This window comes from Prionailurus bengalensis, chromosome E1 (assembly GCF_016509475.1).
Source record: "Prionailurus bengalensis isolate Pbe53 chromosome E1, Fcat_Pben_1.1_paternal_pri, whole genome shotgun sequence".
NCBI lineage: Eukaryota > Metazoa > Chordata > Mammalia > Carnivora > Felidae > Prionailurus > Prionailurus bengalensis.
This window is the reverse complement of record NC_057347.1, coordinates 42,690,513-42,707,456: the sequence shown is the minus strand read 5'-3', so window position 1 is coordinate 42,707,456 and position 16,944 is coordinate 42,690,513. Positions and strand designations below refer to the sequence as shown.

General features: G+C 54.9%; 1 protein-coding gene across 2 annotated transcripts; it reads left to right on the top strand.

Moving 5' to 3' along the window:
• The first annotated feature begins 774 nt into the window (after positions 1 to 774).
• Positions 775 to 7,815, top strand: C1QL1 (complement C1q like 1). 2 transcript variants are annotated; one of them, XR_006297919.1, is made up of 3 exons: positions 775 to 1,650; positions 2,874 to 6,799; positions 7,132 to 7,170. XR_006297919.1 is itself a non-coding variant. In XM_043584757.1 (2 exons), exons 1-2 carry the CDS (start codon positions 1,054 to 1,056, stop codon positions 7,309 to 7,311), a joined length of 777 nt encoding a protein of 258 aa, XP_043440692.1. In that variant the 5' UTR covers positions 785 to 1,053; the 3' UTR covers positions 7,312 to 7,815. The 2 variants fall into 2 exon arrangements, 1 of the variants encoding a protein (XP_043440692.1); XM_043584757.1 differs by lacking the exon at positions 2,874 to 6,799 and having other exon boundaries at positions 785 to 1,650; positions 7,132 to 7,815.
• Positions 7,816 to 16,944: the final 9,129 nt, after the last annotated feature.

Here is a 16,944-nt window from a genome sequence, read left to right as displayed (position 1 = left end):
AGGTAATGGGTAGAATATCCTGCCCATCCTGGAGGAAGATGGGTCCAGGGAACAGCCAGCTGGGCGCCAGAAAAGAGGAGGGGCAGCTGCTGTCAGTGCTCGCAGATCTCGCACCCTGACAGGCACACCATCCTCAGATCTCCTGGATGGGTGGTCTGCGAGGCCTGAGTGCAGAATGCGCCCTCCCCCCCCCCCCCCGTCCCCATCTTCCTTTTGCCTTCCTCTCTTCTTCCCTCTCATCCTCTTCCTTGTCCTTTTTCTGCTCCCCGCTTCATACTCCCCTCAATTGTTCTCTATCCCCGTAGACTGGGGAACCCGCGACCCAGCCTCCACACCCTGCGTGCGGTGGCCCCTGGAGCCTCCCTTCCCGGTTTTCTTCGAAACAAACCCCCGAGGCCTCTCCTCTCTGTCTCCCTCGGCGCTCTCTAGCCCTCCCTGTAGCCCTCTCGTCCACTCGGCTTTCGGCCTCTACTCCCCCATCTCCTGTAGGAGACTCTGCTGTTTCTCAGACTCTAGTATCCTCCCCATTTCCGAATCTCAGCCTCTAGCTCGCGGAGTCTCCGGGTTCCTCTCTGGGCTCTGGCCTTCGTCTCCGCGGCCCCGCCCTCGGCCCCGCCCCCCTGGGTGGGCGGAGCCCTTCCGCCAGCGGCCCAATTAGGTGCCGACCCCGCCCGCAGCCCCACCCCTCGCGGGCGCGGAGCCGCGCGGAGCTGGTGGGGCGGGGCGGGGCGGAGGGGGCGGTGGCCCGAGCGCGAGGAGGCGGGAGGAGCCGGGCAGGACGCGGCTGCCGCCGCTCTCAGTCCGGCCGCGCAGCGGGAGGGAGGCGCGAGGCAGGAGCCGGCGGCTGGGCTCGGCAGCGCATCCAGCGCAGCGCGGCGCTCCGGGCCCGGCCCCATGCCCGCAGCCCCGCCGGACCGCCCTTGAGCGCGGGCGTCCTGCCCGCGCCCCCCGCCCGCCGGCACCATTGCCCCGACGGCGCGGCCGGGCGGCCCGGCGCTCCCCAGGCTCCGCGCCGGCCGGAAAACGCTGCTGGCGGCCGCTGCGGGCGTGGTGATGCTGCTGGTGCTGGTGGTGCTCATCCCCGTGCTGGTGAGCTCGGGCGGCCCGGACGGCCACTATGAGATGCTGGGCACCTGCCGCATGGTATGCGACCCCTACCCCGCGCGGGGCCCCGGCGCCGGCGCGCGGCCCGACGGCGGCGACGCCCTGAGCGAGCAGAGCGGCGCGCCCCCGCCTTCCACGCTGGTGCAGGGCCCCCAGGGGAAGCCGGGCCGCACAGGCAAGCCGGGCCCCCCCGGACCCCCTGGGGATCCAGGTCCTCCGGGTCCTGTGGGGCCACCCGGGGAGAAGGGTGAGCCGGGCAAGACCGGCCCTCCCGGGCTGCCGGGTGCAGGGGGCAGCGGCGCAATCAGCACGGCCACCTACACCACGGTGCCACGCGTGGCCTTCTACGCCGGCCTCAAGAACCCTCACGAGGGTTACGAGGTGCTCAAGTTCGACGACGTGGTCACTAACCTAGGCAACAACTACGACGCGACCAGCGGCAAGTTTACGTGCAACATTCCGGGCACCTACTTTTTCACCTACCACGTCCTCATGCGAGGCGGCGACGGCACCAGTATGTGGGCGGACCTCTGCAAGAACGGCCAGGTGGGCCCGGCGGGGGCATGGGGCTGGCCTGGGGGCAGGGCACCCAGGGAGCCCGGGGCATAGGGTACCAGCGAGCACAGGTAGAGACCCTACAGCGGCCCCGCTTAGGCGCCACATGCGGGGATGGTGGGCCTGTTGGCACTAACTCTTCGGTTCCTGGGCACTGGCTGCAAGGCAGACGCCGCTGGGCACCTGCGCGCGGCTTGGAAATGCGGGAGATAAATGCAAATAATCACAGCGCAGGGCTCCCAGGCGCGCGGACTGGTCCTTGGGGGCTTGGCCCTTGGGAAGCGATATCTGAGAGCTGGAATTCTGGTTGAAACCAGCGGGCAATTAGGGGAGGGCAATGATGGGCTCTAGGGAAGGCAGCCTCCGCGCCCGCGGGCGTCCAGGCGCACCGCTAGGCGCGCAAGCCAAGGAGAGCTGTAGGAGATGTTTTGGGCACAGAGGCAAAGGGAGCCAGGGGCGCGGAGCCTTAGCTGCAATACATCCTCCGCCCTTGAGAAGGGACCACTGCGCCGATCTGACGCCCTTTGCAAAACGCGGGGCTGCCCGGCCGCTTCCCACCGTGTCAGAGCTACAGGCGCAGGAAAGCAACCTCTGGGGGGAAAAGTTTTTCCTCCTGAGGGAGGCAAAGAGGTGGAAACTCCCCCTCCCTTGATCTTGCAGCTGCAGCTCCTGACTCCAGGAGTGTCAGGGGATCCTCTGCGTTCACTTTCCCCATCCCAAAGACCGAAGCTAGCAGGCAGCTAGGTGGGCTCCTTGGTACTGTGAGGGTAGTACATGGTGCTCTTCCTGTAACTGCGGCCCCAGAACCAGCCTCGACCTAATCCTGCCCTAGGGGGACAGTTTTGCCCAGCTCACTCTCCTTTTGATACTCCCTCCCTTTCCAGGGGTCCCAGACCACGATGGCCTAGGGCCACTGGGGAGGGGGGGGGGGACGGTGAGGCGGAGCATTCCTGTGGAAGGAGACCAGCATGGGTCAGAACTAAAGCTAGGATGGTGGGAGTTGGGAAGAAATTTCCTGCGACTGGGACCCCGGACCCTGTTGGAATCCTTCCCACTGCAGGTAGACCCTGGCTTGGGGGTGGGGGAAAGGACAGGCCTGGGAGTCAGCACAAAGACTACCAGGCACTTGTAAGTCTGCCCCCTCTTCTTTCTCTCCTGCCTGCCTCTTTCTCCTACTCTGTCTCTTGTCCCCGTCTGTCTCCTGTGTCTACCAGTCCTATCTGTCTCTCCTGAGTCTCTGGCCTCTCTCCCCCCCCAGGGTTAACACCCCTCTTTATTCCTTGAGTGTTTCTCTCTCACTTGGTCTCTATGAGGCTTCCCGTGTCTCTCCTCTTTGTCCTTGGTTCCTGACCAAATGGGAGGCCTCAGTATCCAGTGAGAGCTCACTCTGCAGACAGCCCCACGATTTCCCTTATTAATCACCAATAAAGGATGCAGCAATGTCACCTTCATCAATAGAATTTCTTCCTTTCCCAAAGAAAGTTTGGGCTGGCACCGAGCTGAGGTCTAAGGGGGCTGGGGGCCCATTTTGTCTGGATAGGAAGCTGGTCACCAGAGCACCAGTGGGCCCTAGGCCTTGTACCACCTCAGGAGGTTCCAGTGGGGCTCCAGAGATGAGGCACGAGGAGACCCCAAAGGTGATGTCTGCTTGGGCAGGATCACTTGCTTCAGTCACTGGGAGGTGAAACCATCTCAAAGCCTCTTCCCCCTTCAGTAGGGGCAAGGCACTGGCACAACCTGACAAGGAGGTACTCACTGGAGGTGGGACCACAGGCTAGTAGAAAATAGGAGGTGGCTTTAACTAGGGGGTTCACAGATCCAGCATTTTAACAGTTACTCAGACCATGCCCCCCCGACTAAAAACTGGGGCCGACACCCCTCTCCCGTACGTTCTTTGTGACTTGTCCTTCCAGATTGCTCAAAAGACTCGTTAAGTCTCACTAGTCATCCCACGTACTCACTTCGAGCCCCGACTAAGAGGCAGGTGTGGAGCTAGGTAGCAGGGGTTTGATCCACTTGCCCTACAGGACCTCATGGTCTGTGCAGGAGAGATAATAGTAACCACCCAATAACACACCCCAGCAATTGGTGTGTTAGAGGGGGATTGGGGGCCCAGCTGGCAACTCCCATCCCTAAATGTGTTAGCTGGAGGGAATAATTCACTGGTGCCTGCCCCCACTCAGATCAACCTGGTCAGGGGAGAGGATGGCAAAACTGGGCTGGTCCCCAAGGTGAGGAGACATGGCTAGGGAGGAAATAAAAAGGTCAAGTGCAGGGAAAGGCTGGCTCAGAGGTAGAAGAGGACATTCAAGTGAGCAGAGACAAAATGATGGCTCTGGGCAATGGACAGGAACAGAAGAGAGGGGCTTCTGCCTCCCATGGCTGCAAGACCTGGGGCACTGCTGGGCTCTGTGCTTTTCCTTTCTGGCTTCCAGCCTGAAGAAATGCTTCCAGAATTTCCTCAGGAAGGCAGGACTGAAATTGGTCCTTGGCCTTTCCCTCGGCAAGATAGGGAGAGGAGAGGTCACTGAAGCGCCGAGTCCCCCGCTCTGTCCTTGCCTGAGGCCCACCAGCCCCTCTCCCCAAGGGGAGCCTTGAGTCACCACTGTGTAGCCTGAGGACACCAAGGCCTGGTCTTTAGGACATGGGGATCTGAGGAGCCCGAGGAAGGGGCTGTAAGTTAGGAGTGGTGCCCTGAGTGAGGTAAGCTCCCTGCAGCTGCCTCAAAGATCCACAGTTCGGATGTCAGGGAAGACATGAAATTAATACACTGGGCCAGGAGAGAGGGGGCTGTGTGGGGATGGACCAGGGTCTATGGCCAGGGTGCCACTTGTCCAGGGCAGGGACTTTGGGGAGGTGAATATCACAAACGGGGAAGGGCTTGGACAACAGAACCTGAGTGAGGTGAGAGATGGGGTAGTAGATAAATTGAGGACTCCAGCATAAAGGCCTCACTGGAGCTCAGCCTGATGCCTGACAGTGGGAGAGGGGCTCCCCACTGTCCTTTTCTAGCGAGCCCTGAATGCTTTTCACAGCACAGAGCACAGTGCCTAACTCAGCAGGGACCCAGGAAATATGTGAAAGCACAAGTGTCCCCTGTGGGCCAGGCTGGTTGCCTGTGGGAGCCACTCCTGTACATCTAACACCCCAGCACTCATCCGGGGGCAGGAGCTTATTTCTTGGGTTCTCCCCACTCCTCCCTCCAGGGCCCTGGTCAGACTACTGCCTCAGTTTCCCTTCCCCTGGCAGCCCTTGAGGAGGTGATTCTACAGCGCCCCCTCGTGACAAGTCCCAGACTTGCTTTCCTCCTTCCATGGCAGCCTCAATTCCCCAAATTTCCCCATGGCCTCCAGGAGAAGCTGGATGCCTCAACTGTTTCCTGTCTCAGGCAGAGAATCAGGACCCCTGGGTTCCATTCCTGGATCCCCCCACTATCTAAGGATGGAAGGGCATCAATTTTTCCTGCCTCCGTGGATAATTAGGATAATCACAGCAACAATCATGGTGATGAATAAATAATAAACATAAGCATAACAGTTCTGATGCCTGTCACATCACCAGGAGATTCCTGATGACAGATGACTGTGTTCTAATGGATTTGGCTATTAAGAAGCACACTGTTTTAATGAGTTAAGGCTCAATTAATCTGGGTAATAAAAATAATTGTTATTAGTAGTAATTTATTAGCAAAGATAATGAAATGCATACGTAATAATAAATACTACGAGGATTAGGGCCCAGGGAACAATATAGAAGTTGGTTGCTTTCTTTGAGCGCTTTCCTAGTAACACAAAGCCCCATGAAGATTAAAAAATTTTCCCCCACCATCTGAAGGCTTTTATAAAGGTGGCAGTGGTGAGGCGGGATCTTCTCATCCTTTTTCTGAACAGAGAAATTGAGCTTTTTGAAAGACAGCATCTTCCCCTCATTTGCTTTTTCCCACCTTTAGCTGAACTGTGAGTTTTCCCAGCTAAGTGTCCCCAAACGGTTCTTGCCCCTGGTCGGGGGAAGAAGAGATTGAGGGGAGAGAAGGGACTGGAAGGATCTGGGCTTTAAATGGCAGCCAGCATGCAAATACGTTGGGTGCCCCCGTTGTAGCATTGCTGCTGACTCAGCAGCTTCGGCACAGCTGACCTGCGGTTCTGTCTCCTGCCCAGGAAGGAGAATGGACCCTTCCCCTAATTTGGCTTTGTCCAGCCCAGACTGTTAGCCTTTGGGAGAGCTGCCTTCAGGGAAGGGGCCGGTTGGAGAGGGGCTGTTGAAAAGCCTGACTGAGAGAACCCCACTCAATGCAGCCTCCCCCTAACACAAGCCTGCACCTTGGAGATGTCCCCTGTCTTCCCATTCTCCACCCAGGCTATCCTGGAAAGGCCCCAGATCCTATGGCTCAGGCCCTGTGTTGACTCAGTTGGAGAGGAATGCCTGGAGGGAATTTGTTCACCATCACTCACCCTCAGTATCTAATGATTATGGTCGGAGCCCCCAAAAGTGACCAGCAGACTTCACACACAAATGTTGTTGCCCTCTTGCTTCATTGAACTGCCTGTCCCTCCCCTCACCCATCCAAACAAGGACTGGAAGGGATAGCAGGTCAGACTGAGGATCACACAAAGATGGAAAGCCTGGATTCCCTCCCTCCACCCACTTCCTTTCTACCACTCTGTGGTGAGACAGGAGGAGCCCAAGGTCCTCTGTGGGTGGGATAATAGTCACAGGTATAGCTATAGCTCTTTGGAGGCCAGGATACAGGCTCAATCTGAGCCTTGGGAGGGGAAATCATTACCAGACCTTCCATCTCACTGCTCCAGTATGAAAGACCCCGGAATGAACTACAGACAAGGAGTTGAAATATTGGGTTCTGGCACTAGGGTGGTTGCTTAGTAGCCAGCTGGCATTAGTCTAGCCACCTGACCTATGGGGCCAAGGTGTCCATCCCTGTGTCCATCCACTGACATAAGAACAGGTGGGTGTGGCTGAAAGGTAAGGTATTATTGTTACAATTAAAGCAGAGAGGAAGGGATAAGGAGAGAAGGGATGGCCCTCCATCCCCTGGTGTTCCAGAGAATTCCTCTCTGCAAGGAGGGAGTTCCAGGCTGGGCCATCCCTGAAGGCTTTGTCGATGTCCTCTGCAGGCCAGACGGTAAGACCTAGAGGAGTTAAGGAGGCCAACTCCACCTTAATTCCTAATTCAGACCCAGATTACACCTGCCCTAGAAATCCAGGGCTCCTCTATAACCCATTCCCAAAACATACACTTATGATTGGAAGGGGTGGGGGATGACGCGAGAGAAGCAGGCAGAGTTGAAGGCAGGTTTTTAGGGCCTCCAGATCCTACCCACGTGGCAGCCTTACCTCTGACAGTCCCCCTCCCTCCCCGACCCTACTTCTCTCCCTCCTCCCCCCTACCCTCTCACACACACCGTCCCTACTCTCCCCACCCCCTTATTCCCACCCCCACCCCCACCCCCGCAGGTGCGCGCCAGCGCCATAGCCCAGGACGCAGACCAGAACTATGACTACGCCAGCAACAGCGTGATCCTGCATCTGGACGCGGGGGATGAGGTCTTCATCAAACTCGACGGAGGCAAAGCGCACGGCGGCAACAGCAACAAATACAGCACATTTTCCGGCTTCATCATCTACTCCGACTGAGCTTCCCGCGTCCCCCTCCGTCCCCTACCCAGCTCCCCCCACCCCCGGGGCCCCCCTCCCGGCGGGCTGAGGAAGACCCAACCCCTCGCTGCCCCAGCCCTGGCTGCCGGCCCTCCCTGGCTATGACGCCCCCGGCCCGCCCTCATCACCACCCGGGCCGCCGGCTAGGCTCTCCTTGCCGGTTCGCCCTCGCCGCAGAGCCGGGTCCAGAGCGCACCGTCGCGGTTCCCGGGAGGCGCTGTCGACCGCCCCCGCCCTGGCCCGCGCTGTATATTTGTACAATAGGACTGTTTATTACCCACCCAGCTCGTCAGCCCGCCCCAGACTGGGGACAGGTCTTGGCGGGGTCCCTTCCTGTGCTCGGATGCGCTGCCCTCCCGCTCCGGGGTAGCGCCTCCTGGGAGAGGGGTGGGTTGGGGCTGGATAGCGTCCCAGCACCTGCTAAAGCCCCAGCCCGGCTGCGCCCCGTCTGACCAAAGCTCTAATAAAAACACTTCCATCCCACTGGCTTTGGGTCTGTGCCCTAGAGAGGAGCTGCAGGAGGGGACCATGAACCCTGCCTTCTTCCAGAAAGGGAAGAGGTCTGCTGGAAGTTTCCCATGGATCTGGGGGCAGCCAGGTCCCAGAATCACAGCTGCTCTGGGAGGAGGTGGGCCAAGGGGCCCAATGCTCACCACAGCCCAAGCGTGCCTGGGCAGCAGAAACAGGAAGCAGCCCAGTTACATCATCCTCTTCCATGGTGGAAAAGTTCCATTTGTTTGACCTGGAAAGTGGCATCAGCAAGGTTTAAACTGGGACACCTGGGCTCTCAGTCTGGTACCACTGTGTGTGATCTTGGGCAAGTGACTCCTCTTTCAGTTCTCGGTTAGTGACAGCAATGACAGGAACACACTTTGCACTAAAAACTGGTTGACCTTGGCCCAAGCACTTCACCTCGGGGCCTCAGTTTCCTCACCTATAAAATGTAGGTGACAAGACTTACCTCATAAACATAGCTTTTATTATTTATACAGCGCCGAAAGTTTGCACAACACTTCCAGGTATGGCACCTCACTCAAGCCTCCAAGGAGCCCGGAGAGGTTGGGTGACTAGATTTTGTTCTTCTTCCGGGGAGGTTAAATATCTTGCTGAATGTGACGTGGTCACTAAGTTCTGTGATTGCACTTGAATCCAAGAAGCCCTGCTCCTTGGAGACAACACGTTGAGTCTCCTGGCTCTGTCTGCCTCCCTTACCTCCTGTGACCATGTGACCATGACAGTCGTGGTTAGGGCATTCCTAAATAACCATAGCTAATATTTAGAGAGCACCCACTCTGTGTCAGACCACCACGTAAGAACCTTATATATACTATCTCTTAGATCTGTGTGGGGAGGGGGTAGACTGGCAGGAAATGCTCACATGCCCTTTGACCTGGGTGCTGTTCTTTTATCCATCTCAGGTGAGGAAACTGAGGTTCGAAGAGGTTCGGTAACTTGCCAGGGTCACAGAGCTAGGAAAAGGCAAATGCCAGGATTGGAACCAAGGACTACGCTCTCGGCTGGTGCACCATATTTCATAAAGATCTGGTGTCTCCAAAGCAGAACCGAGGAAGAATGGCTCTGAGGCAGCTCCGTCCTCGCTGTGCCCAGCCTTTCCACTCCCACCCCTGCCCTGCAGAGGCTTCATGTACTTACAAGCATCTGCACTGGGCAGCAGCCGTGGGGCGAGCCTCTTGGAGAACCCCGAGGCTCTACATTGAGGAAAAGTCCCATCTGGCCTGCCCACCCCCAGCTGGCTCAGCTGGAGAGACAGGAAGGAGGGGTGGCCTCCGTCCCAGTCAAGCCCCATGTATGGACCCTTGTCATGGCTGGCAGCCTTGAATGACTTTCTTTATCCTCCCTTCTCTCCCCTACTTCCCCCTACTGCCAGCTGTGGCCATTTAATAAAATTAGCTTAATGCTTGTTCCTTCCCTGTGGGGTCTGGAGATTGAAATCCGCGGGTCCCCACAAACCCAATAAAACCCCTGGCAGGTCTGGCTGGAATGAGAGTTTCCTCGGGAAGAGTGATTAGATTAGAAGGCGCTTCCCCCTGCCCCCAGTGCCACCCACAGGTCCCTGTGATTCTTTAATGGCCACACTGGCCCAGGGGTACCCAGCCACATACCTGGGCGGCTCCCCACCCCTCCCCAGAGGCCACAGAGACTGGGCTGGGACCTCTGCTACAAAAAGCATGTTAATCATTTCTGTAGGAGTGCCCGGCTGGCTTGTTTGCTTTTATTTCTGGTGACTGGACAAGCCTTGTGTCGCTTTGAGAGATGGGCCTAATATCTCCATTTTGCAGATGAGGAAATCATAGTCTGAAGAAAATTCGTGACTTGCCCATGGTCACGCAGCAAGTGTGTGGCCTGAGATGGACTGAAGCCAAGGACCTTTTCTTCCTTTGCAGGGCACCAAGGGTATCCTGCAGTCACTCAGGCAGCATCCCAGCAGCAGGGGAAACTGTCGGGAAAGTGTCTCCCCCATCAGACAGGGAATCCCCAAGGGCAAAGTCTGGGGTTTTTTTCCTCCTCAGACTTGGGATACCGGAGGACAAGGACTGTGTCTCCACCATTAGAATGGGAAGCTTCCTGAAGGCAAGTTCTCTGTCTCCTCCATCAGACTGGGGGTCCTCAAAGACAGTGTTATGAGCAAGTTGAGGGTAAGGTGTGTATCTCCAGGATTGGGGGACTTCCTAAACACAGAGATTGTGGCTTTCCTCGCAGTGGCTCTGAGGGCAGGCACCGCTTTTTCTATTGAACCAGGGCTTTCTAAGACCAACCCCTGGGACTGGGGGTTCCCTGAGGGACCGACTCTATCTCTTCAACTTGGGGATCCCCGAGAGCAGGAGCTATACCTCCCCTTAGACTGGGGGCTCCCTGAAAGCAGGGCATGTGTCTCTCCTCCTCAGTCAAGGGCTTTCTGGTACAAGAACATTCCAGGGGGACAGGGCTGGCTGGGTGATAGAAAGGAGACTGGACACGCAGAATGGCGGTCCCACTCTGGAGGAAGGAAGGAAGAAAGCTCTCCAGGCTGCCTCCCTTTTAGAAAGATGTGTGATTAATTAACGAATAATGTCCCTGCCAGGGGGTGTCAGGATGGAGGTGCCCCTGGAGCTCACCCACACAAGGAAAGGTAGGCCATCCTGTGCCCAGACAGCTGCCAGCCCTAGGGGCTGGGGCTGCCCTGCTTTCTGGGGTCATGGGGACCAGAGGGGACAGCAGGAGCCCACCGCTGGGGACTGTCCTAATTGGATGACTTTGCAGGACAGCCAGGCAGGTGCGCTCAGCCCTCCGCTTCAGCTTGCTACAAACACATCTGCCATGGTGAGGTCTAGGGGTTAATTGCCTCCCGCCTCACTCCTGGTAACCGATATTTCATTTACTGCTCGGAGGGGGAGCTGCCCAGAGAATCAATCCCGGACAAGCATCCAGGAGACAGGGGAGCTGCGGAGGCACGGGAGCTGTTTCCCAGAGGATCTCTGACCACCAGAGGAGGAGGCAGGAGGCAAAGACCCAGAGAAGGCGGCCGATTGCTCTAGGCTATTTGGGGGGGGGGGGCTCACCTGCATGCTGCCCACCCTTATAGGACCCCCAAGGGCTAAGAGAAAATCTCAGGGGTACAAAGGTTGCACTACTCCAGCTAGCTGTGCTGTTTCCCCTGCCCTGCTTTCTTCCGCATTTATTTATCTGAGTGCCCCCATAAGCTGTAGCAGGTTAGATGCTGTTAATAAGGTTATTTTCACAAGCAATGAAGGTATATTTGAAAAGCGGAACTGGAGGTGTGAGCTCCTCGCCCCCTTCCAGGTAACAAACCTCAAAATCCTACAAATGAGGTGATAATAAAGTGGAAGTGAGGAGTCTACACATGTTTGGAACTGGAAGGGGGTGGCAGGGTTACTGAGAAGGGGCAGCTGGGAGCCGGAGGGAAAACGGGGGGGCTACCCCCATGCTTTCAACATGTTCCCCCTTAGTTCCACCCACCCAAACTGAGAATCAAAACCACAGAGTGGGTAACTCCTATTACACAGCTGGAAAAACTGAGACCCCGAGAGAAAGCCAAGATTGCTCAGGTTGGCTCAGGACAGAAATAGAACCAGAGACAGCGGCAAGTGGAGACACAAGGTTTGGGTTCAAGTCCTGGCCATGCTCAGTGTTTCAGGAAAAGACACGTGACCTCTCGGAGTCTCAGTTTCTTCATCTATAAAATGGGGCCGATAAAAATATCTACTTGAAGGGCTGCTGTGAGGTAGTGGGTGAGAACCCGTTCTGTAAGTTATAAAGCAAAATGCAAATGCACGATTATTATTACAACCCAAGTCTCCTGAGCCCTGTGATTTTTTTTTTTCTGAGCCCCATGATTTAAACCACTTTCGGTTGTACTTCAGTGCCTGGGATGGTGATGGTGATCATCAAAGAAGATGAAGACTCTTGGGTTGTTCTCCCACCCTGATAATCCCAAAGTGAATATAGGGTAGGGGTTGGTTTGGGGTACACAAAGTGTGGAGCTAAGTGTTGAAAATGGGTGCCCTGAGTCCTCCCACGTCCAGTGTGGACTCCCCCACCCTTCTGTTCTATGGCCTCCAATATGGGGTGAGAGAAGGGATGCCCCAAGGCTGCGCTCCACCTGTCCCTACTTGCTCTGCTTGTTCAACATTACTGAACAGCTTCAATGGGCCAGGCCCTAGCTTGGTGTGGGCTCCAGAGATGCATAAGAAACCATCCAGAGGGGCCACCTGGGTGGCTCGGTCGGTTAAGTGTCTGACATTGGCTCCGGTCATTATTTCACGGTTCATGAGTTTGAGCATCTCTGCTGTCAGCTCAGAGCTCACTTTGGATCCTCTGTCTCCCTCTCTCTCTGCTCCTCCCCCACTTGAGCACTCTCTCTGTGTTTCAAAAATAAATAAATATTTTTTTAAAAGGTTAAAAGAAACATGTTTAAAAAAAAACATCCAGAGCTTCAAGATACCCACAGGGGTCATACAGAGACATCCAGGACATAGTGCTCTTGGAGGGGGCGGGGGGCGGGGGGAGTCTTCCCAAACTGTCAGGAGGAGTTACTCTCAGGGAGATGGACTAAATGGAGGCTTACAGTTTTACTTACATAATGTTTGGAAAGGTTTTACAAGGTCTCCCCCTTTGAAATTTGAGCTCCCCCGCCCGCCCCTAGGATTTGTTGCTGAAGCTGCCTTCTTGGGGATGGGGTTGGTGTGGGTAGAACCCAGGGAACTGAGGGTTTTCTCTTCTCTTGTCCAAGGGCTTGGGAAATAATGGAGCTGGGTGAACAACATATACCCTCATCTCTGTATCAACACCCAAGTCATAAGAACATCTATGTACTATTCTAAGAATTTCAAATGCATTCATTTATTTAAACCTTACAATGATCCCACAAGATAGTTACTACGAACACACCCATTTTTTTGCATGAGAAAACTGAGGCACAGAAAGGTGAATTAATTCACCCAAGATCATATGGCTTACCCTTTCTGGGAGCAGCCCTCTTGCCTGGCCATTCTCAGGAGCAGGAGAGGGGTTGAATCTCACTCCCTCCCAGCCAGAACAGTCTCCCCAACCAGGTCACCTGGCATGCCTTCCCACAATGCTTGCTGCCCGGCCAGCTTGCACAGGGGCAGGGATCCTGCCTTTCCCCAGATGGTGAAGGGTAAATTTGAGGGTTCCTTCCCAGGTGCCCAGGGCACAGGCCCCTTTGCTCCCTGAATGAGGACCCCAGCATGGATCAGGACAACTGCATAGGGCCAGGTAAGTACCAGACCTCTCCAGCCCGCCCAGAGCCAAGGATGGGTCCACTACACCCTGGGCTATTTCCACTTACACCTGTTCATTATTCAAAGCCCAGGTCCATTGCCTGCTCTTCCATGAAGGCTTCCTGAACTTCCCCCAGCAGTCACCTGCAGGTCTCCAAGGCCACACCGAGAGCATCTTCCACATAACAATGGCTGACTCCGTACATAACACTGTGCCTGCCACATAATAACCGCTCTACCATAATAGCAGCTATTCAAACATCTGTCACTCTCCTAAACTTCCACCTCCTGCTGGTGGGTGCTGTGATGTACTGCCTAGGTCTCCTTCAGGACCAAAAGATCTATTCCCCAGCTGCTGAGAGTGCTGCCGGCAGGTGGCTCTGGGCTAGCTGCCCCCTTCAGGGATGGCCTCTGCTGATGGGGGGTGCCTTGCCCAAGGTCCTGCCCACTTCTTAGGGCAGCCTGTTTCCAATGATAGATTAGCATGAGGGTTTAAAATCCTGGTACCCTAGCAGGGCTTTTACACTCAGGACAATTCTGAAGACTCTTCCACGCGTGTTCATTCCAAGAGCACATCCCAGTAAACTTCCTGCACACTGATCTCCACCTCAGAGTCTGCCCCATGGAGTACCCAACCTGCGACACCTACCCCAGATCTCATCCATTCACTAATTCCTTCAGCCAATTTTATTGAGTACCCATGATGTGACAGGCCTGGTAGCAAAGGCAGGAGATGGAATGTGAAACTAACTATCCGATCAGTGATCACATCTCCTACCTCCTGGAGAAGGCAGAAGTCAAGAGGGTGACTCTACCAACATCTACCATAAAATCCACAAACTTCCCTGCATCTGGGCCCCTCCTCTCTTACTTCTTTTTGCCTCCATGGAAGAGCTGTCCCCCCTTCCAGGGCCCAACCTGTCACTGTGTTCTGTATCCAAGGCCCTCCCACCAGCGTACCAAATCTGTCCTTGTTTGTCCAAGGTTTTCAAACTGGAAGTTCTATACCCTGTTAAACCCCTCAGTCCCAGGTGGGCTAACTGGAGTGGTTGATCAGTGTATCTTCCATGTTCGCTGGGGACCTCACCTAATTGATAATCACACCTCTCTTTACTCTTTAGCGGCTCACTCTGTATCAGCTCCTTCCCATCATCCTTCAAAGCTCGCCTACCTTTAAAAAATCCTCCCTTGACCCCGCATCTCCCTCCAGCCTCTACCTCCTTTCTCTGCTCCCCTTGACAACCAGAGGACTTAAAAGAGTAGTTACAACTTTCTCGCCTCCCACTGTGGTCTGGCTGCTGCCACTCCTCTGAAACGGCTCCTACCAAGGCCAAGTGTGAACTCCTTGCTGATAAACCGAGTGGACACTTTCTCAGTCTTCATTGTGCTTGACTTCTGTGCTAGGGCAGACTTCAAGGTCTGGATTTTTTTTTATGTTTATTCATTTTTGAGAGACAGGGAGGGATAGAGAGAGAGGGAGACACAAAATCTGAAGCAGGCTCCAAGCTGTCAGCACAGAGCCCAACATGGGGCTCAAACTCACGGATGCGAGCTTGTGACCGGAGCTGAAATTGGAAGCTTAACCGACGGAGCCACCCAGGTGCCCCTCTGGCCGAGGTTTAAGGATGGCAAGAGTGAGGTCCTGAACTTGGTTCACAGACCTTTGAAGATTGATCTATATCTGGAGCAGCTAATGCCACACGCAGGTGCAAGGAGGTGTAGTGATAAGTATTCGGGGAGGATGTGCCTCCCCTCAGCCTCCTTTGAACACCTAGGCTTGGTGATCTTGTCAGTTGCAGATCGTGAGAAAGCCACACACACACCTCACCGGAGCCGAGATCCTGTTGCCTTTCACAACATATTGGCCACATCAGCCCAGAAACATCTGCCGCCACACAAGGCAACATTCTTCACCTAACCCTCACATCTGAGTTCTAGACCTCGAAATACCAGTTAGGCCAATGCCAGGCTAATCTCCCTTTATCAGCATCTGCAGTGTCGGGTCCAGGGGATTTCCATTTGTGTCCACTAAGGTGGGCCTGGCCAGGCCCCACCAAAGCTTCTCAGCATCATGGGCTCCGATGACTCTCTTACCAGCAAAATTCTTTTCCCTTGGATTCTGAGATCCAAGGAACAGCTCCTTTGGCTTCAACTTGCATGCCACTTCCCCCAACCCTCTTTTTCATTCTCTTTATAGCCCATATATCACATCATTTTTAGTCCTAGCTTAATTGTCTATTTTCTCTCATGGGCTGCAACCTCCATGAAGATAGGAGATGGTGTTGATCACTCACCACCCCACCTTCTGGGCCCACCAATAAATACCTCATGGACGAATGAATGCAAGGATACCTATTATCATCTCATTGGATGTCGGCAATATGCTGCACTTACATTATTTCTAATCTTTGTAAGTAACAAGCGAGGTGTCCCCTTTCCCATTGCCCACAGCCAGGACAGCCTCTGCTCCCTGTCTTACCTCACCTTCTCCAGTTAATTGTCCAAACCAGAATTGGACCAAGGCAAGACCAGGCTGACAAGGACACAAGAGGAATCTGTTTCCCTGGTGGTTCCTGGGGATCCCAAACCTCTGTTAAAATGCACATCTCTGTGAGAGGGGATGGGACCCCTAAGCTGGAAGCCATGCTTTAGGAGTTGTATTTCTCCTGGGTAGTGCAGATGGCAAGAATACCCTGGTTTTCTTGTAGCTTTACAGTGACAGCACTTTGTATGGTTTTCTCATGTTAGTCTCACCAAAACAGCAATGCTATCCCATTTGTAGAACAGGCAATGGAGGTCCAGGTAGGTGATTGAAGAGTTTGGGTCAAATAAACCAGGTGTTAAATAGTGACTCTACCATCTTGATGTCAGGCCCACTGAGGGAATTTTGCCTCCTGCTCTTTTGGATGCCTCAGACCTTCTCATTGTCCCAGGGTGGGGACCGATCGGGTTAATGAAACTGGTCAGCAATTGGCTCCAGGCAGGCATCACCTGTTTCATCCTAATCAGATTCATACAAAGCTGTCCCCTTACAAATGCTAGGGGTTTGGAAGGCTTTCACATCCATGCTGTGTTAGATGAGTAGGAAGGACGGGGTATTTACCCCATTTTATAGACGAGGAAACGGACACTCAGAGAGCAGCCATGACTTCCAAAGTCTCAGCACTAATTGGTGATTCAGTCACTAGTGATTGGAATCGGGCTTCCTGATTTCAGTGCAGGGCTCTCTCTCTCTCTCTCTCTGACCTCCACAACCTCCAGTATTGAGGAGCAGCATGAGGCTGGCCCACCAGAAGCCAAGCAGCTGGCGATTATGAAGGATGGAGACAGTGCTGCCCAGCGGTGCCCTAAGGAGCCGAGCCTCGTATTCAACCACCAGTCCATGCTATTCCTGACGCTGTCAAAGTCAAAAGGGTGGAATTGCCATTCTCTGTCTCCACCGGCTTTTCCGTATCAAGGCTGCTCTCGAAGTTCATTCTTGGGATGGTCGCGGAGTGAGAAGAGACCCTGGACAGTGGCTAAAAAGTCCCTCTTGGATCGGTAGATGCCATCGTGGCCCACAGAAAAAGGTTTGAAAACGTGCTTGATATCTGGCTGTTGCACGTGGTGATGAACCCAGTCCCAGGGACGGCAGCGTAGGCCGCGGTTCCCCGGTACCCCAGCTCCACACAGGTTTCTCCCCGTCTGGTGCGGCCATAGTCGGAGACGCTGCCTCAAAACCAGCAGGCAGTAAGGGGAAGTGCGCAAGCGCACAGTTGACACTTCAGCGCTGTACTTTGTTACTTAGGAAACAGCCAATCAACGATCCGGACGGTGACCAATGGGAAGCGCGGATGAGCCGACCCGGCTA